The sequence below is a fragment of the Colletotrichum graminicola genome (assembly GCF_000149035.1).
Source record: "Colletotrichum graminicola M1.001 genomic scaffold supercont1.27, whole genome shotgun sequence".
NCBI classification, from domain to species: domain Eukaryota; kingdom Fungi; phylum Ascomycota; class Sordariomycetes; order Glomerellales; family Glomerellaceae; genus Colletotrichum; species Colletotrichum graminicola.
The window spans coordinates 347,339-366,307 of record NW_007361031.1 but is presented as its reverse complement, the minus strand read 5'-3'; the positions used below and the strand labels follow the sequence as shown (position 1 = coordinate 366,307).

The window sequence follows — 18,969 nt, the reverse complement described above, 5'->3', positions numbered from 1 at the left end:
GCATATGCTGGGATTATTTTAGTTACCTTTTTTTAATTTACACTGTGACTAGGGTTTTAACCCCCTTCCAAACTCCGCTCCACTTTTCCGATACCCACCCCCGAAGCTGGAATACCCCCTACCGAACTGTGCACCCACTTTTAGTCCCCCCCCTAAACTTTGAATACCCCCCCCCCCGAACTGTGCACCCCTCCGGGTCGGCCTCCACTTTACCCACCATACACCGGATACAGACACTTGCACCTACCTATTATGTGCCGCCTCCCTACAGGTAGAGACACATGACCCCTCTCTACGTCTCTACGAGGCTGAGAACAAAATGCTTTTATTCTTACCACGATCTCGGCGGGCGAGACGCCTTCTCCTTGAGCGAACAACTGTATGATGTGCTACATTACACCCCCTTGCTTGTCCTGCTGTCTCGTCGCTGTAGTCAGACATTATTACAACTGATTGCGACATGGCCAAGCAAATTTCCGCACAAGACTTCACTGTCGGCTGGGTCTGCGCCCTGCCCATCGATCTGGCCGCCGCGGCCGAGATGGTGGACGAGGAATTTGCTGACCTCCTGTCCTAGCTGACTGATACTAATATCTACTCCTTTGGCCGTATCAGCGCCTACAATGTCGTGGCTGCCTGTCTGCCTGCCGGCCAAATGGGCACGACCCAGGCAGCTATAGTAGCTAGTTAGATGAGTACTAGCTTCCCCTTGCTGCGGTTCAGCGTCCTTGTTGGCGTTGGTGGTAGTGTTCCTAACTGTCATGACGATGTTGATATACGGCTTGGTGACGTTGTTATAAGTTAGCTGACAGGTCAGCATGGTGGAGTGATTTAATATGATTTTGGGAAGACTGGGGTGGACGGACGCATTGCTTGCACTGGCAGCCTCAATGCGCCGCCTACGATACTCCTTAATGCCTTGGCTAAGCTCCAAGCTAACGACCTTTGGGGCAAGACATAAGTTGTCACGTATCTTTTGAAGCTGACTCTCTCTACGGGGTCGAGGTTCGCGTTACTGGGCCCTGACCAAGACAAGCTTTATGATACATTATTACTGCATATCTCTGGAGCTACATGCGCAAAGTGCAATTTAGAAGACATTGTGAACAGGGATGTACGCGTAACTTTAGACCTAGTTCTCTTTTTCGGCAACATTGTATCTAGGAACCAGGTAATAAAGGACAGGCTGACCTGCGACAAACACAGCCAGGATCTGGGAGGCATCTTGTGCTATGAAATGGAGGCGGCTGGTATGATGAATAACTTTCCTTGTATTGTTATTTAGGGCATATGTGGCTATGCAGACGCACATAAGAACAATTGTTGGCAGCTATATGTAGCAGTGACGGCGGCGGCATGCGCAAAGGAGCTGCTGTGTACTATTTCGCCGTTACATAGGGTATTAAGCCTGGGTCGCTCAGAAGCCTGTGAGTAACACGCCTATACTGGCAGCCAAGAGTCTAATGCCTGCCTTATATGTAGTTTGTTAAGAACCTTACTTTATTGTCCTGTTTTTTACGAAATGAACACTTTGTTGGTAGAGACACTATCTTGACGCAGCTTCTTGAAAGGATCCCCCTAGGAGCTAATAAAGACGCCTGCTAGAGGACTTTAATTATAGGCCTTGGAGGGATTGGTAAGACACAGGTTGTGACTGAAGCGGCATACCGCTTTCGCAATGTACACCTAGACTGCTCCGTGTTCTGGGTGCTAACTGTGGACATGGCCATGTTTGAGAACGCGTATTGCGAGATTGGCTGAGAGCTTAATATGTCAGGCATTAAAGACGACTAAGCAGACGTTAAACTCTTGGTCAAGGCTGTATTAGAACAAGATGATGTTAGAAGCTAGCTACTTATTGTTGATAACGCTGATGATATGGAGTTGCTGTTTTCTAACTTTAACCTGATGTTATATCTTCTGTTTAGTTGGGAAGGTTTAATGCTGCTTATAACCTGGAACCGTTAGGTTGCAGCAAGATTTAGTCCTAGCTAAGTTATGTGTTTACTAGAGATGGATACTATAGAAGCTACCTAGCTCCTATGTGGTGGCTTGGATGATGACTAGATTAACGATGGGCAAAGCATAATGCAGCTGCTTAAGCACCTTACCTACATACGCTTGGCTGTTTGTTAAGCAGCTGCTTACATAGCTGCTATTAATAACATTACGGTGTCTAAACATCTTGAATACTGCAAGTCTAGTAATGATGGACTGGTGAAGCTATTGAGCAAAAACTTTAACGACTAAGATCAATATGAGACAATTCTGAACCCTATTACTACGACTTGGTTGATCTCCTTTGAATACATCTTATGAGACAACCTGCTAGCAGCAGAACAACTTTGCTTCATGTGCTACCTTGTAGAGAAGGGCATTCCAAGAGTACTTTTGCCCTCTAGCAAGGACGAGATGCAGACTGATGAAGCAATTGGCACTTTGATGGCCTACGTATTTATCCTACCGCGCGCTGATGCAGACATCTTCGATATCCATCGGCTAGTGCGTCTGGTGACGCGGAACCGGTTGGTGAAATGAAGGAAGCAAAAAAGCCAGGTGATGAATGTGATAATGCGGCTTTCCAAGATGCTCCCTGAGCTAGAACATGGGAACAGAAATGTGTGGATGGCCTACCTACCCCATGCGCAAGCAGCCTTGGAGGTATGGCGCTGGTGTAAGAACGACGAGGCATTACAGCTTTTGCTCTGGAACATAGGGCAGGGTAATGTCTTGCTGGGGAAATATAGCAATGCAGAACAGATAAATCGCTAGGTGTTGGAGCTAACGGAGAAGGTCTTTGGCCTAGAGAGCGCTCTTGCACTTGACAGCATGAATAACCTAGTAATTATACTTAGTGATTAGAGGAGGTATAGAGAGGTAGAGCAGATGCATTGCCAGGTACTAGACCTAACTACAAAGATGTTAGGCTCAAGGAACCCTGCTACACTCAACAGCATGAACAACCTAGTGGTTGTGTTTGGATAGCAGCAGAGGTATGAAGAGGCAGGGCAGATGCTTTAGCAGGTCGTGGAGGTAAGCAAGAAGGTGCTTGGCTCAGAGAACCCTGATACACTTAGCAGCATAGACAACCTAGCAACTGTGTTTGGACGGCAAGGGAGGTATGAAGAGGCAGAGCAGATGCTTCAGTAGGTTCTAGAGGTAAGCAAGAAGGTTCTAGGTCTAGAGAATCCTCAGACACTTCAGGCCATGTATAGCCTAGCATCTGTGCTTGAAAAGCAGGGGACGTACAAAGAGGCAGAGCGACTATATTGGCAAGTCCTAGAGCTAAGAGAAAAGGTGCTAGGAGCAGACCATCCCTCAACCCTCATAACACAGCGCAACCTCCAATCTTGTTGGAAGTTTCGACAGACCCTACTTCAGAGTCTTAGATAGATCAAGATTAGCTGCTAGGTAATTATTAGTATATAGCTTTATGAGGCCCGCAATCTTTTAAAGAATTGCGACATGAATATCTAGCCGAGTAAGATTGATCGCTGTGGTATTCTATTGAGGTTCCATCGGGTTGCCTACCTGCATTAAACGCATGCTGGATGAGAAAGAACTGGCGATGTGATATTGACAAAAGAGAAAAAAGAAGAAGAAAAAGAAAGAAAGAAAGACAAAAACGCCTTGTCCGTCCAAGACACATTTGAATGTCGCATACAGAAGTTGCCGACAACCTTGTGTCAATGAATGTGACACTTTGGCATTAGAGCTGCTGCTCAGATTTAGGCTCCTGATTATGTATTGTCTGTTCCCAAGTCATCAACTTGCCTAAGTTATGTAATTAAACAGTCAGCGCGAAAGCGCCATGTCGGTTAGGTCAGGCAATTAACCTCGGCTGACTAACAAAGGTGGTAGGTAGCGCACTCAATCGCAACTAGAAACAACATCTCCATCCCATCTTCTCTCAACACCTCGACAACTGCTCTTCTCGGAACTCGGTACATTTGGAATGTCCCCCGAAGCGACAGCCGGCGGAAACCCGAAACCCCAAGATCTCCATTCTGCCGTCCTGCAGACCACTTTGCAGGAGATATCGTCGCGACCGACCGAGCTCCAAGACTGCTGCGTCATCTGCCTAGAGGAGGTCACCGAACGCTGCGAGGCCCAACCTTGCCACCACCACAATTTCGACTACCTCTGCCTCGTGACATGGCTTGAGCAGCAAGCGGCTTGTCCGCTATGTAAAACCGAAGTCAAGGAGGTCCGCTACGATTTCAGCGACGACCAAACGCAATGGAAAACCTATAAGGCACCGGAGCGACCGCAGGAAAAGCCTAAAGCTGCGGGAGCCTCTCCTCCGAGCCAACAGGCGAGGCGATTTTACTCTCAGGCACGCCCGCGATACTCGCGATCACATGCGCGCCCGACCCGGACCTTCACTCCTTCTCAAAACGAGGCGATTGCGCGCCGGAGGACCGTCTACCGGGACCAAATGTACTCGTTGCACGTCGGCTCGAACCGTATCTCGAGATACAGGGACTTGACGCCGCAGCTGTTTGCCTCCGACGCCGAGCTCGTCTCCCGCGCGCGCACGTTCCTCCGCCGCGAACTGCAAGTCTTTGAGTTTCTATCGCCAGACAACGACGCGCTGCCCCAGGACGCCGACCCCGTTCGGCGACGCAGGGCAAACAATGCCGAGTTCCTCCTCGAGTACATCATTGCGATCCTCAAGACCGTGGATATGCAGGGCAGCATGGGCCAGGCCGAGGAGCTGATCCAGGAATTTCTGGGAAGGGAGAACACGCGGCTGTTGCTCCATGAGCTCAGAGCATGGCTGCGGAGCCCCTACATGACGTTGGAGAGCTGGGACCGCGCCGTGCAATACCCGGATGTTGCGCCTAAGCGGCGGCGACGGTCGCAGAGCCCCAGCGCTGCCGATCGGGCGGAATCCTCAAGAAGCGCCGACGGGATCTATCCTTCGAGGTGGCGGAGGGACGAGCGGCGCAGGCACCGGCGTGAGCCCCGCGAATCGCGCCGTTCACGGAATGACGAGCGGCTGAGAGAGGCTACGGAGCGATACATTGTTGACTAGGCTCGCGGGAACGGCCTGAATCACCTATATGATACCCTTGCATTTGATTTCTATTGCGGCGGCGGCGGCGGCGGAGTTATGTAGTATTCGCGGGGTCTGTCTCTTTTGGCTTACGAGACTGTTACAATACCTTGCGGGCACTTTGGCCTTTTGGAACAGGCCCCGCACCAAGCCCCCCTAATGGAACCTGACATGACAGGAGTGTACAAAGTATACGAATAGACAAGGTCTCTTTGAGCTCTACGATTCATGAGATGTAACGCGGCAGGCCAAGTGCCGAGATGGAACTTGTTCAGCGCGCGCTTCCTTCTCTCACTTTTCTCCTGATTCGAACAATGGCGGGGTGTGGATTCGCTTAGGTATGACCGGTGGCGCTGGAGCAGTGGAATGAACGTGAGCGACCCCCCCACCTCGAATAGATTCCGTCCACTGGTACCCGCGGGGCTGATTGGTAATCACTAAAAACATCGGCATTCTGGGCGGAGTCCCGCCCGTGCTTCCAAGTCCGAGGTGATCTCATAAACCACATCTTACGTCTTGTAGTGTAGAACTTTACAGAACATTATCTCGCCTGTTTCTCATTCCCGTCACCGAACTTCTCCTCCCCACCATCACCGTCATCTTATGGCCGAATGAACGTCGCACGGCAAGCGAGCAAAATGACCAACATCAACATCAAGATCATCTCGGACCCCGTCTGCCCTTTTGTGAGACGCCCTTGCTCATGATGGATCATCATTGCCGAACCCACTAACACAACCCCGGACAAAAGTGTTACCTTGGCAAAGCCCGACTGGACCGGGCTATCGACCTGTACAAGAAGACGTACCCCGGCGGCAAGGACGACACTTTCAACGTCACATGGTCGGCCTACTACCTCGACCCGACGGCGCCCCCCAAGGGCCGGCCCATCAATGAGCGCATGGCGGAGCGCTTCGGCGCCGAGAGGGTCCATATGATGCACGAGCGCATGAAGCAGATGGGCGCCGCCGAGGGCTTGAACTTCACCTTTGGCGGCAAGGTCGGTCACACACGCGACGCACACCGCACGATCCAGCTGGCCAAGTCCAAGGGCCCCGATGTCGAGAACGCCGTCATGGACTCCATCATGAAGAGCTACTTTGAGGAGAACGGTGACGTGACGAGCTGGGACATGATTGTTGACGCGGCGGTCCGCGGCGGCCTCGAGAGGGACGAGGTGCGGAAGTGGCTCGAGGAGGGCAAGGGCGGACAGGAGGTCGACAAGCAGGTTGAGGATGCGTACCGCATGGGCGTACGCGGGGTGCCGCACTTCGTCATCAACGACAAGTACGAAGTCGGCGGCGCACAGGATGCGGGCGAGTTTCTCAAGCAGATCGTGGCGGCCAAGGAAAAAGGCGGCCAAGGGTCGAGCGGACAGACCGGGCCGTCGTGTTGAGCATTCAGAGACCAGCGATCTGCCTCTCTTTGCTTGCTGAATCCAACAAAAAGTTCAACGTCATACCGTAGAGCTCCTCTGTCGCATTGTGGGTATCATGTCGTAAGAACCGTCGTAAAAGTGCCCTCCAGCTTTCACATGTTCAGCAATCCTCCCAGATCCTTCTCCATCGTCCGCAGTCGCGCCTGAAGCTCGCGCTTCTTCTTGTCGAGCTCCCGCACGATCTCCTCCTCGGCCCGTAGATCGTCCTCTGTCATGAGATCCTCATCCTCATCCTCATCTTCCTGCTCGCCCTGTTGTCCCTCGTCGCCCTCGTTCATCCAGTGGTCCTTGTTCATCCTTTCGAGGGAGGCCTGGTGCTCGGCAACCTTCGCCTCGTAGTACGCGAGCGTATTAGTCTGGTGCGCGTACCGCGACCGCAGCTGGGGAATCCGCTCGAGTGCGCCGGGCAGGGCGTATACGCTGCACAGCTTCGCCGCACCCTTGAGGAGGACCTCGACGTCGACGTCGCCACCCTTGCTGGCGGCCTGACGCTCGCCACGACGCAGCTGGGCGTGGAGGTCCCCGCCCAGCACGGCAGAGACGGCGGTGTGCCGACGGGGACCACCCATATTGCCGACGCCGCTGCGGGAGCTTCCTGGGGGCGGGCCTGTAGTGACTTCGCCTGAGGCGACGTTGAAGACGGTCTGGCGTCGGCCGGAAGCTGGTTTTGAGTCTGTGTTCTGCGAGGCGGAAGAGGATTGCGACGGCGGGGGAGGGGGGACGGAGAAGAGAGCGCGCTCGTGAGCTTCAGTGTCGCGGATGAGGGAGGTAATATCGGCGTTGTAGAGCATCGCGTTTGTGAAGATTTTTGGAGGCGGGAACCTGGTAAGCTTGTTAGAGATCCGGTCAAACGTCTCGAGAGCAACCGATTGGACTGCGGGGGAAGAGCGAAGCGTACGGGAGGGAATCGATACCCTCGCAGGAGAGAGCAATCTGCTCCAGGTGGATTGATAGCATCGACATTATGGTGAATCGGCCTCAGGGCGAAGTTGCAGTTTTGGAGGTGCGTATCTTGCGTCTTATGGGCGATTGAGGGTTCTGCTGGGTGGCATTCCACGCAGACCGGTTCCGCAAGATGTTTGTTAAGACGAGGTTCAATGTTTACAAAGTGCCCCACCAAATAAATGGCGGTTTGGAGAAAGAGGGCGCCAGCGAACCGCGTCGTTGCTTTGCGCACGGACCAGGTATCTACCCAAGGTTAGGTACAAACCTGGGTGTACCTTGGGTGCTTTGTACAGGTAGCTAGCTGTTCGTCCCAAATCCCAAATCCCAAGCGCCAAGCATTTCTGTTTGAGAACGTCCATTCTTCATTAACTCTCCAACAACGTCGGCCTTCAATCACGATCTGGAGTTCCCCTTGAAGATTGGAAGCAACTTTCGTAACGATTCGTAACTTGGCCAAGTATAATCTTGCGACTTCGGAAGACCTTCATCCGGAGCCATCCTTGACTTGTACAACTTGACAGAAGCGATTAGTAGTATCATTGACGGCTGCCGAGGCTCGAGGCAGACAAACACAAAAGGTTGGCATTGAAAATATTGCCCTGGGGCCGAAGGCCGGTTGCGAAGCATCTGCACTGCATGTGGCCGTGGGGGCAGTGTGCTCTACGACATTGCTGACAGCCAAGCCTTGTAATGTCTTTCCCGGTGTTGAAACGGTCGACGGGCAAGGCAGTTGGAAGTCGATTGAACTCAGTTGACAACGATACATCGCTGCACTCGGGCTCGGCTCATTGTCAGTCAGCCCGATGCCCAGCCACTCAGCTTACAAGGACACGGATCAAAGAAAGTGATCCATAATCAAGGCTGCAGTATCCTAAGACAACGGGCTCTTTTACTGCTGCCTGATCTATATCGCTGTGTGCCGTGCCTTGAACATTTAACGATCGACGACTCTCGGGTTGAGCGTGCCGATTTGCTGGGCGTGCGACGTCAGACCTGACAACAGCTCGGGACTCTCTCTCATTGGACCTTTGCCGAGTCTGCTAGCGCTCTCTTCTCTCTTTCTCTCTCTCTCTCTCTCACGCGCGCGCGCTATCCAACGACTTTGGGCGCATACGCTGCAGCCTGTGAGTACAGTAAGGCATTTACACGCACACAAGACAGCTCCACTTCAAACCTCCGTTTACAGCATCTCTCCCGATGGCAATGCGACCGGGATGGCCGCTATTAGCTTGCTTTTCGTGCATATCCGCGGTAAGCATCTCGGAGCCTCGCATATACTTTCTGTTGCTCTTGCACTGCCCAGATCTGACTGCATGCCACTCCTGCGCATTTCATATCACTACTTGCTCGTATTAGCCATTAGCCCCCCCTCTCCTGCCTCGCCAAAATGAACAAAAGTGGCAGGCACATGGAAAAAGGAAGGCTAAAGGCAATAACGGGCGAACAACGGCAGCGGGGCGGCGCCCTAGCCGCTGACGGTCGGCACGCCCTAATAATTGGCAAGTGGCCCTGACCCAGTGATCAGCCAAGAAGAGCGACGGTGTCGTCAACCCCGGCCGGTTCAGCCAACTCAGCCCGCCTTGCACCTGCGCCAGTTCGGTTCAGTACCCTCGCCATACTATGTACAACCCGAGTCTACCCTGCCTACCTAGTAGTAGGTAGGTAGGTACATCGAAAACCACACTAGGATCTCTGAGTTGTTGGTGGAAGTTTCCTCATGTCTCACCGGCCTGCCATCTCCATCCTCCTTCCCCGCGATATAATGCCCCGTGAGCCCCCGCCCTCCTCCTCCCGCTGGTCACTTGATCGGTTGCCCTTTATGTCATCGTCGTCGCTACTGCCGCTATCTCACATTCCATTTTGGCTGTATATTGTCCTCGCCATCCCGCTTATGATGGCTCTCGGTCTTTTCTCCATCCCAGGCTTGGGCGCATGGTTCGGGGTGCGTTACCAATCACAACATAAACGTGCCAAGCTGCTCAAGGAGAGGATGGGCTCTACAAAGTTCCTGGGCTCCCAGGTCGGAGGGAGCACCGTCATCAATTACTCTTACACCGACTTCCCCTACAAGCTGCTCGCTTGGGATATCTACTACTTCTTCGAGTACATCTGGGCGCTGCCGTGGATCGTCTGGCCCGTCACTCCGGCCGACTCTGGCGACCTCGACGAGCTGGCCTTCACCAGACAGAACCTCTTTTGCATTTTCATGCACATTATTCTATTTGTTCTACAGCTTGTCTTCGTTCTGGCCCTGCCCTTCGCCATTATATTGCCAATCTGGGTGGCTGGGCTCGCTTCGGCCGCCTTCTTCACTCTCAACTATCTGCTTTGCCTCCTGATCAACGGCCCGACGCTCACGTACACCTCGGACCCCAAGTATGCCCCCGAGCTGCCGGAGCATGCGCACGAAAAATGGGTTTTCCTTAACGGTGTTGCTGTGGGGTAAGTCGACATGCCCTTCCTTCGAACCTCTATCCTCCTTGTTATTGGGGAATAACTCGACTTTCCCTGGTCTTTTTTTTTTCTGCTTGTCTAGGCGCCATGACTATTTGCAAACTTGCTTGAGAACATGCACTGATATTGCAACAGGGAACACTGGATGAAGAACAACCTCAACAGGCTGGCTCTTACCTTCAAGCGGCCTATTCTGGGTATCCACAACCAAACGTCAGGAATCCTCTTCGACGTTGTCGAATGTCTCATCCAGCGGAACCTGGGCTACGCCACGTATGATGTACGGATGTGCTACCGCATTGTTAAGGAAACGCTCTACAACCCTCAATACTCCAAAGTTGTTTTTGTTCTGCACTCACAGGGCGGCATCGAGGGTGGTCTCGTTCTTGATTGGTTGTTGCAGGAACTGCCACAAGACCTCCTTGCCAAACTCGAGGTAAGCGGACGAGATTCCCTTGGCCTTCGCACAGGCAGCTAACAATACAATATCAGGTATACACCTTTGGAAACGCTGCAAACCACTTCAACAACCCTCATCGGCACGCATTGTCCCAGGCTCTGGCGCAGAATAATCCCGCTGCCATGACTCTGACCACCACTACGATGACACATGGAGAGCTCACCAGCAGCCCCATATCCTCAGTCACCAACAGTGACCTTGGTCAGGTTTCAAGTCTGAGCAGCGGAAGCAAGAGTCAGAAGAGCCTGTCTGGAACCCCAACCATTCGTAATGAATCATCGTCGACTTCGTCACGGTCCTCGACTGCAGCGCTAGACAGAGCCATAGGCCACGTTGAGCACTACGCCCACTCGACCGACTTCGTGGCGATTTGGGGTGTCCTACACTTCTGCACGTCCTTGACTGCTGACCACACCATGCCACGCTTCATCGGGCGGCTATTTGTGCGCGCCTCGGAGCGCGGCGGCCACCAGCTTTGCCAGCACTACCTCGACGGCATGTTCCCTCTCGCCAGGGACCCGAAGACGGGTGAGTTCATCGGGGCTTCGGACGAAAACGAGTTCATGGAGAGCGAGATCCAGGTCGGTCGGGAAGGCGACGCTGGATTCAACGCCCGCGAGGCGTTTGAGGTGTCGTATCTCGGCCGTGGCTTCGCAAGCGAAGTTGAATTCCACGGAGAGCACGTCAAGGGAAGGCACAGGAAGAGAACGGTCAAGGTCAAGGATCTCTCCCGACTGTGGCTGTATCGCAACGGTCGCAGCCCTCCCGAGACGCCGCCACTGCTGTACACGGAGAATGGCATTGTTAGGAACGCGACTCTGTGAGGAGCCATTGTGGTGCTTTGGCGTTTTAGTTCATGGTCGCATAGATTGATACCCTCTCATTACTGCTACTGCTGTACACGGAGAATGGCATTGTTAGGAACGCGACTCTGTGAGGAGCCATTGTGGTGCTTTGGCGTTTTATTTCGTGATCGCATAGATAGATAGCTTCTTATTACCCTCTGTTTCCATCGGTCTGTTTGCAGCAGTATCGCTTTCACGCTATCGCGATGATGAAATGAGATCAACGAGCTAAATGCCCATGTGTCAAGGTTTCCTCTAGCGACTCAGCTGATGACGCCATGAAGGATGTCATGTCTATATGTCAACGCTCTCGTCTGTTAGATTGGCTTAGTACGGTTAGAGGAGGAAGATGGAGAAAAACTGCCCTATAACACTAAACACTATCCCTATTAAGGGAGTGTGTTGTAGAGAAGTCATGCGAATCTCAACCAATAGTTCCCAAACAAACCCACAAACAGCTCTTATGTTATCTATTTACACTCCTCAAGCGTTGCTTCTGCCTTCTTCGTTAGCTCCCGATTCACTTCTGCGGCTAACGAGTCGTCGGCAGACCAGGTCACAAGGTGCGACGTCAGATTTCCCATCCAACGGCACAGGCGGCTGACTTTTCACAGGAAGCAAAGATCAAGATGTTGTCCTGTCTCGCCGCGGTCGGAGCGGTTTGGAGCGTCAAGCGAGCCATCTGAATGGATTTCTTTGCTCCCCCGGCCATCGGCATCCCTTGCTACCAGATCCAGACGGAGATCCTGGGCATACCCAAGCAATACGGCCTCTTCTGGTCCGGTCCTCCCCGCCTCCAGGTACATCAAGGCAGCTTGTATCTGATCGCGTACTTATTGACCGCTTTCCCTGTTGTGGTCTCGGTGAAAGCAATGTTGTTTTTGAGGAACGAGAACACGAAAATGTGGCGCTGTATGGGGATTACGGCTTGCATGGCAACCTGAAGCGCCCTATCCTGGTATATGTTGTATGTCGACCTCTGCCGTGCTCCAGACTATGAATGAAATGATGGGAAGCCACACAATGATTGAAATTGGCCTCCTCATATGACTGAGAAGTTGCACCGGCTTCCTCGCCCCAAAGGGTTTGCATGGTAATTGTAGAACGCAGTTAAAGAGCAGGAGAATGGCGCGAATCACCTGAGGTGGCAGGGAGACCCTGAGCCTTCATGGTATCTCGAAACATCTGAAAGTCACCCGCCTGGAGAACTGCATAGTCTGGGAGGGAGGATGGGCAGGGTGAAGCACCCGAGAGGAGCCATTGTTACGTTAAAGGAAAAGAACGGCGCAATAGACAAGCTAGTAGGCTTCTGTAGCTCTTGACTGCGTACAACCTAGACATTTATATGTCTAGGAAAAGGAAGTGAAAATAAATTTGTCAAGGGTCGGCCTGATATCTTAAATCCTATTCCTCAAGTCAAGAATAGCACTACTCAGCAGCACACCTAGACACGCCTGACTGCATTTAGACCCTGAGTGTTCTCGGCGCGTCAAAAGCACTATAATTAGGACAGCAAAAACAGACTGGTCCCCTTGGAAGAGTTATTGCTTAAGTACGTAAGAGGTAGATAGTTACTCCTAATACTTCTTCAGAAGCATTCAAGTGTTGTTGAAACTACCTAGTCAAGTTGCGTCCCTCTTCTCAATCAGCGTCTGTGTGTATCATCAACGCATTCCGGTAACGTAATTAAAGTTTGTCTATCTAGGTGGCCCCATATATTTACATAACACGCTGTGTGACAACCGGGCCCAAGCTGGTGACAATTCTCGGTGACGACTGTCTTACCGAAGGGTGAGGCTCTCAGTAGGAGGTGTGGGTGGGGCTCGGCCTTATCAGAATGACTCACTGAGTGGCGGGTTGTGGGCCCTTCGTGCATAACCTCCCTGGTCCAAACTGCAGCGGGACCCTAGCTAGCTAGACATCAGTCGAATCGACCGGGAAACAATGCCAGCGAAGCGAACCCATGCCATGTCAAACCAGCATGGATACGTTTTACACGTGTGTGAAGATTTTATTCGAGGCCGGTCATGCTCTCCCCTACACGTGTGTAACGCTTGACAAGCACAGACGGACGACCTTGGGAACCGATTTAGGGGAAGAAATAAAAAAAGAATTTGGTCATTTCGACAGTGGTCTGACAGTCATCAGCCACGCAAATGATTCATCTCGAGGCAGCTGGTTACACACCGCCTCAAGCCTAATCACCGCCATTCCCAGCAACTTGGGAATGCGGCTTGCCGAGAGTGGCGCGTGTCCCTGAGCTAAGATAAGGTAGGGTGCTTGATCAACAGCGGATATTGGCTTCCGTGTGTGTAGGTATCACCTTGGACACTACACACCTTCTCCGAGCCCAAGGGTGGGAACCAGGAAAAAATAGATGCTTGAGCTTTGCTGCTTTGCCCACCACATGCCTCAGCCCTGGCATCTGGTTCGCGCCGCCTCTAATGTCCAATGTCTATCGGGCCGCCGAAAAATTGACGCAAGCCGGCCCCCCCTGCGCCGGCATCGCACCATGGTGGGTACCTTTTGCCCACCATGAATCCAGCAAAGGAGCTTAACAAGCTTCAAAGCGGCGAAAGGGAGGCATTCCAGACGCGCCAGAGTCCAGAACGACGACCGGGGGGTGTTCGGGGTCCCATAATTAAAACTGGAAATACCCGAGCGATCTCGAAACCGTTTGCCGCCATCCTTTTTTTTTCCTGGTTATCGAACCTATCGATGTTGGGAACGCGACTCACCAACAAATTTTCCACTCTGACCCTTAGGGAGGGTATTTATTTTTGTCTTCTCTGGGTGGCCTTCAAGCAGTGACATCCCCTTAGTCGTCTTTTTTCTCTCTTTCTCTTCCACACGAAATCCAAAACCCTTTCTGCAGACAAGGAGAACCCTCAAAACCACCAACGATATTCTTAACACCAAAACGACATGAACACGTTCCACATCAAGCGTGGCTCCGTTCGGCAGGGCAAGTACGACGTCTATTGGAGCAAGGACAATGAGTGGGCCATCATCGACGATGAAGAAGAGGAGGAGAACGAGCGCCGGCTGAAGGAGGCCTACCACCACCACCCCCGCCTCAGCTCGCGATACCTGACCGCCGGCCTCTTCGTCGTCCTGGTGCCCGCCATGTGCGGTTTGCTCTGGTGCTGCCGGTGAGTTCTCCCTCGAGAAAATACCTCTCCATCTCGTGTGGACCGGGTTCGGTTTTACTAATACGGCAAGCAGACTGAGACGACGCATTTGACCACAAAGTGTCGCAAGGGAAAAAAAAAGTTTAAAAAAAAGGAGTCGACTCTTGTTATCGGCTTACCAACCAGATTACGACCCATGGTTTTACGCAGAACTTCCATGTTCTTCGCACAAATTCTCGCACCAGCGCAGACGAGACAGCGGCAGGCGCGCAGATCGTTTCCCAAAGCGCTGCTCGTTTGCTTCCTGCGAAGCCACCATGAAGCACCACTCACGGCATGCCCAAGACTGGATTTCTTCAACGAATTCTTCATCCGGCAACCAGGCAGCGTGCTGTGCAACCCCACTCCACCCTACTTTCTCCCCGTGTTCGGATTCTCTTTCTGGGCATTCCGATTGCTCAGCCGTGGCGATGGCAGCATTCGACCCGACATGAGACGTTCTCTTCACGAACGCCGAATCGGATGACCCGTACCAGCAAATCTGCACACTCGGCAGCGCCTTCGAACGCGCCCACGACATTGAGCGTCAAGTCGACAACCACTAGATCCAGCACGACGAAACGGTTCGCCTTGGACAGCGATACCGCAATCTAGCGCGTGCTCACTGGGGGGAATCATCGTTTTCGTTGGGCGTTGTGGATGCACGCCGTGTCGTAAAAAGAGAACTGCATTCGCGTCAGGCCGAGCGCATACCCGACCGCGATGGTATGGCGGTGCTGCGTCTGTTGGGTTGCTCGCGACCCGCGACGTATGATCACTAGGCCAGGAGGACAATTTTGCGAGATGCTGCATAACGACGTGGTCTGTTCAATTTGGTACGGAGATGTTGGATGGGGGGGAGGGGGGATCATGGATGGGGAAAGGGTCGGCCGTTGGGAATGGGTACTATCTGCCTCGTATACATCAAGTCAACGGAGCAGCGGCTCGGTGAGAGCAGTTATACATGACATAAAACCATTGGCCTCAGACGTCACAATTGGGCTCAAGGCGCTGGCCCCGCCCCCTCCCTACTACTTAGACGAACGCGCGTATACGAACGAAATAGAAGCAGCACGTCGAAACAACCGACTCATCCCAGGCTCCCACTACACCGCACCGACGATGCTGAAGTAGTCCGACACATATCGGATGCACTTCTTATAGCCTACGCGACAGCATGTTACGACTTTTTTTCTTCTTTTTTTTTCCTTTCTTTTTTCTCGAAAGAATTCCTACGTTAATAGAGAGAAACGCGGATGTCAATACGGGAAGGAGTGGTGGGGCTGAATCCATGATTGTATCAGGGAAGGAGGGTTGACGGCGGGAGAATCAGAGCCGCCGGCCGGCGGCGTGCCCCGGCCAACCCTTGCCATGCTGTTTTACGAATCCAAAGAATTTTAAAACACTAACTCGGAACTTGGGCCGATGTCTGGGAGGGGATCAGTGCGTCGGAACCATCACGCCACCCAACGAACGAACGTTATTAGCAATATCGAACGACCAGGGGGGGGATCCCGGGGGGGGGGGGGGGGGTTCCTCTACATGCCGCATTCCGGTGTCTCTTGGCGGCGCAAGGAACCTGTTCACTTCAGACGACGGCATTCAAAGGCTGGTTAAGGTTCACATCGCCTCTCAATAGATGGATAGTCCAAGCGTAAAGCGAATAATGTATAATGAGCATTATCTTAATTAAGTCAAGGTATCATCAAGTCATCAATGTGTGTGCCATGCCAGTTCATCATTAACCCGTCCAAATACCCCTTTCCAAATCGTACAGGTACACGCTCTCCGGGCGACGTGGTGTGTGTGTGTGTGTGTGTGTGTGTGTGTGTGTGTGTGTGTGTGTGTGTAGTAGTGTGTCTCGGATGCGCCCCCGCCTCAGGTCTTCAACTCGACGTCGCGGCGGTACGTCCACGTGGTGGCGTCCGAGTAGACGGGCTTGTATCCCAGAACGCCCTCGACGAGCGAGAGGATGACGGTCGGCGTGAGGATGAAGGCGCCGCCGTACTTGTGCTCGGTGGCCAGCACCAGGCGGTCGATGCTGGCGCCCATGCCGAAGGCGCACTGATGCAGACGGACCTCGACGGCTGGGGGCTGTTGATTGTTCAGTGTCAGCTAAAAGTTCGAAAAGGAATGTGAACCAAGAGACATTCAAAGAGAAACAAAATCGCGACACACGTAATGGGGAAAGGGGGAAAAAAAAAGAGGAAAAAAGACTTTGGGTGTCGCACCTTGCTGCTAATCTGGTGGTTCGTCCTGCGCCAGCGCTTGAAATAGTCGGCGAGGAACTTGAGCGTCGGGCTGTGGCTGCACTGGACCTCGATCTCGTGGGCGCCGCGGCTGTATATCATGAGGTGGTATGGCGGCTTGAGGAGCAGGTCGTCCGGACGGGGCAGGGCGTCGGCGCGGGGCATGAAGTCCGGGGGCGGCTGGGTCGCGGTTGAGCTCACCGAGGGGCCGCGGCGGTGGCGGGCGGCGGCGTCGGGGCCGCTGATGGAGAGGCGGCTCACGCGGGTGTCGATTGCGTCGACGTCGTCCCAATCATCGGCGTCGGGCGAGGCCGTGTAGGGCGGTAGCTGGCGGTGGTCGGCGAAGCAGTCCTTGAGCTCGGCCTGAAAGAGCGGCTGGAGGTTCACCGGCGTGATACGCTGGCGCCGGGGGAGGGAGACGAGGAAACCGCCGCGGTCGTCGGACCACGACGTCGAAACGTCGTCTCCGGTGGAGACCTGCCGTTTGCGTGTTAATTGGTCTGGTTCTTGACGTCCCCGATTCTAGGAACCCTCCGGTTCCTTTGGGTTTGACTTGGTTTGGTGTTGTGTCACACTCACTTCGATAAAGAGCCTCAGTCTCGACCAGGTGATCTTGAGTTTCTCTAGCAGCGTCTCGGTCCACTCCTCGTTCTTTCGATCGTCGAGGAGCTCCGCTGCGGCGCGGCACCACGCCTCGACGGTGCCGGCAACGGCGATGACGGCGTCAGCCCTGTCGGTGTACCCGGCGTCGAGCTCGGCGAGGAGGAGCTGCCACTCGGGGTTCACGTCGACCTCGAGACCGAGCACGTCCTGGAGGGACTTGAGGGACTGCTGTAGGTGGCTGTCTTCCTTGGTCCAGTGGTCACGGATAGCAACCTTCACTTTGAGGGGTCTAAGGAGGAGTCGGTTAGCGTGTAAGTCGGGCGATGGGGGGGCAGTGAGGCTCACAGAGTTGTCATGCCAGGCTCAAATTCCCGTTGGTTCGTGTATATAGTGTGTGTGTGTGTGTGTGTGTGTGTGTGGGTGGGTGGGTGGGTGTAGATGTTGGTGAGATCTTTGTGATGAGAAATTGGATCGAGATGAATTCCGTCAACTGGTCACGGGCATCTGACGACTGATATCTGCTTTCAACCACCCGTAAAGGAAGGACCCACCGGGTGACATTTGTGTGCGCCCGCCGACTAAGTAGGTACACTAACCAGCCCGCTTCCCCCCCCCCCCCCCCCTGGTCGCATCCCAGCGCCAAGCTGTGCGCCCAGACACGCCCGGCAGCGCGTAACGCAGCTGAGCATGTGGCGTCACATCACGCCCATGTTGGGCGAGGCGGAGTCGCCGTTCACACACGCTTGCATGGATGGTGGTGAAGAGTCACACTTTACGTATTAATGAGAATTGTGGCCTCCATTCGGCACATTTGGGTTTGGGTTTAAACCATGGACAAAATACGACCCTGATCAGTCGCACATCTCTCTGGATCGCTGCGATCGACGGACAACTTACAAGGGGTGCGGCCTCCCATCCGTTCGATGGTGGAACATCAGGTCAGATGATTAGCCGATGGTTTTTTTTATCGTTTGGCGCAAAGATCACGGGACCACATCGTGTGCGAACATGAAGACAACATGCCACCGCCTGCATCGGCATGTCGGGCAGAGACACATGAACAACTCGGGCGCAAGTCTGACAGGCACGTTGCATCGGGTTTCGACACCCGGGATTATCCTTGACTACCTACCTACTACAGTACAGGCTACCGATGCCTACCTGGTTCTGACAGGCCTCAGAGAAAGAGGTCGGAGGACTCCCAGAGATACCGTCGGACGGTCAGAGAAGAAATCGGAAGGGATCACACGGAGGAAGTGCGACGCTACGGTCCACTCGACGGAGCAGAGCACTGTAGGGTTTAGTAATAGTGTAGAATGGCATGGCATGGCATGGCACTGCCTAGCCCGCGGAAACGGTAAACGGTCCGGACCGAGAAGAGAAATAGAATGACGGGTCGTGATGTCATGTGGTCAACCAACCACCTTGCATTGCACCATTCGGGCTGCCTCTCTCTCCCCGCGGCCACCGAGTCCAAGTCTTTATTTGGCGTAATAATAACGAAGCGTATGCCTGTATGTGCATGCGTGTACTGTACACAAGACTGTCGGTGTCGATAAGGCGGGGAGTTTGTTTGCATGTTGGTGTTTGTGTGTTTGTGTGCGTGTCTCACTATCAACCAACAACCATTGAAGGCCCAACTCGAGCCTCGACTCCATCCTAAATGCCACCTCTCAAGCTGTGAAATAATATACGGATGCGATACAAACTCACAATCTCTGAAGCTCCGCACCCAAGACAAGAAAA

General features: G+C 53.3%; 5 protein-coding genes across 5 annotated transcripts; 3 read left to right on the top strand and 2 right to left on the bottom strand.

The window, feature by feature from the left end:
• Window positions 1-3,955: 3,955 nt before the first annotated feature.
• GLRG_06740 (uncharacterized protein) lies at window positions 3,956-5,038 on the top strand (the record flags this gene model as incomplete). Its single annotated transcript, XM_008097594.1, has 1 exon — window positions 3,956-5,038. One exon carries the CDS (start codon window positions 3,956-3,958, stop codon window positions 5,036-5,038), a length of 1,083 nt encoding a protein of 360 aa, XP_008095785.1.
• A 659-nt stretch (window positions 5,039-5,697) lies between these two features.
• GLRG_06739 (DSBA-like thioredoxin domain-containing protein) lies at window positions 5,698-6,455 on the top strand (the record flags this gene model as incomplete). Its single annotated transcript, XM_008097593.1, has 2 exons — window positions 5,698-5,745; window positions 5,811-6,455. 2 exons carry the CDS (start codon window positions 5,698-5,700, stop codon window positions 6,453-6,455), a joined length of 693 nt encoding a protein of 230 aa, XP_008095784.1.
• Window positions 6,456-6,589: 134 nt separating this feature from the next.
• Window positions 6,590-7,460, bottom strand: GLRG_06738 (DASH complex subunit Spc34; the record flags this gene model as incomplete). The annotated part of the gene is made up of 2 exons (XM_008097592.1): window positions 6,590-7,319; window positions 7,396-7,460. 2 exons carry the CDS (start codon window positions 7,458-7,460, stop codon window positions 6,590-6,592), a joined length of 795 nt encoding a protein of 264 aa, XP_008095783.1.
• A 1,876-nt stretch (window positions 7,461-9,336) lies between these two features.
• On the top strand, window positions 9,337-11,180 carry GLRG_06737 (uncharacterized protein; the record flags this gene model as incomplete). Its single annotated transcript, XM_008097591.1, has 3 exons — window positions 9,337-9,884; window positions 10,032-10,332; window positions 10,389-11,180. 3 exons carry the CDS (start codon window positions 9,337-9,339, stop codon window positions 11,178-11,180), a joined length of 1,641 nt encoding a protein of 546 aa, XP_008095782.1.
• Window positions 11,181-16,249: 5,069 nt separating this feature from the next.
• On the bottom strand, window positions 16,250-17,579 carry GLRG_06736 (uncharacterized protein; the record flags this gene model as incomplete). Its single annotated transcript, XM_008097590.1, has 4 exons — window positions 16,250-16,465; window positions 16,603-17,097; window positions 17,200-17,512; window positions 17,569-17,579. The coding sequence occupies 4 exons, from the start codon at window positions 17,577-17,579 to the stop codon at window positions 16,250-16,252; spliced, it is 1,035 nt and encodes a 344-aa protein (XP_008095781.1).
• Window positions 17,580-18,969: the final 1,390 nt, after the last annotated feature.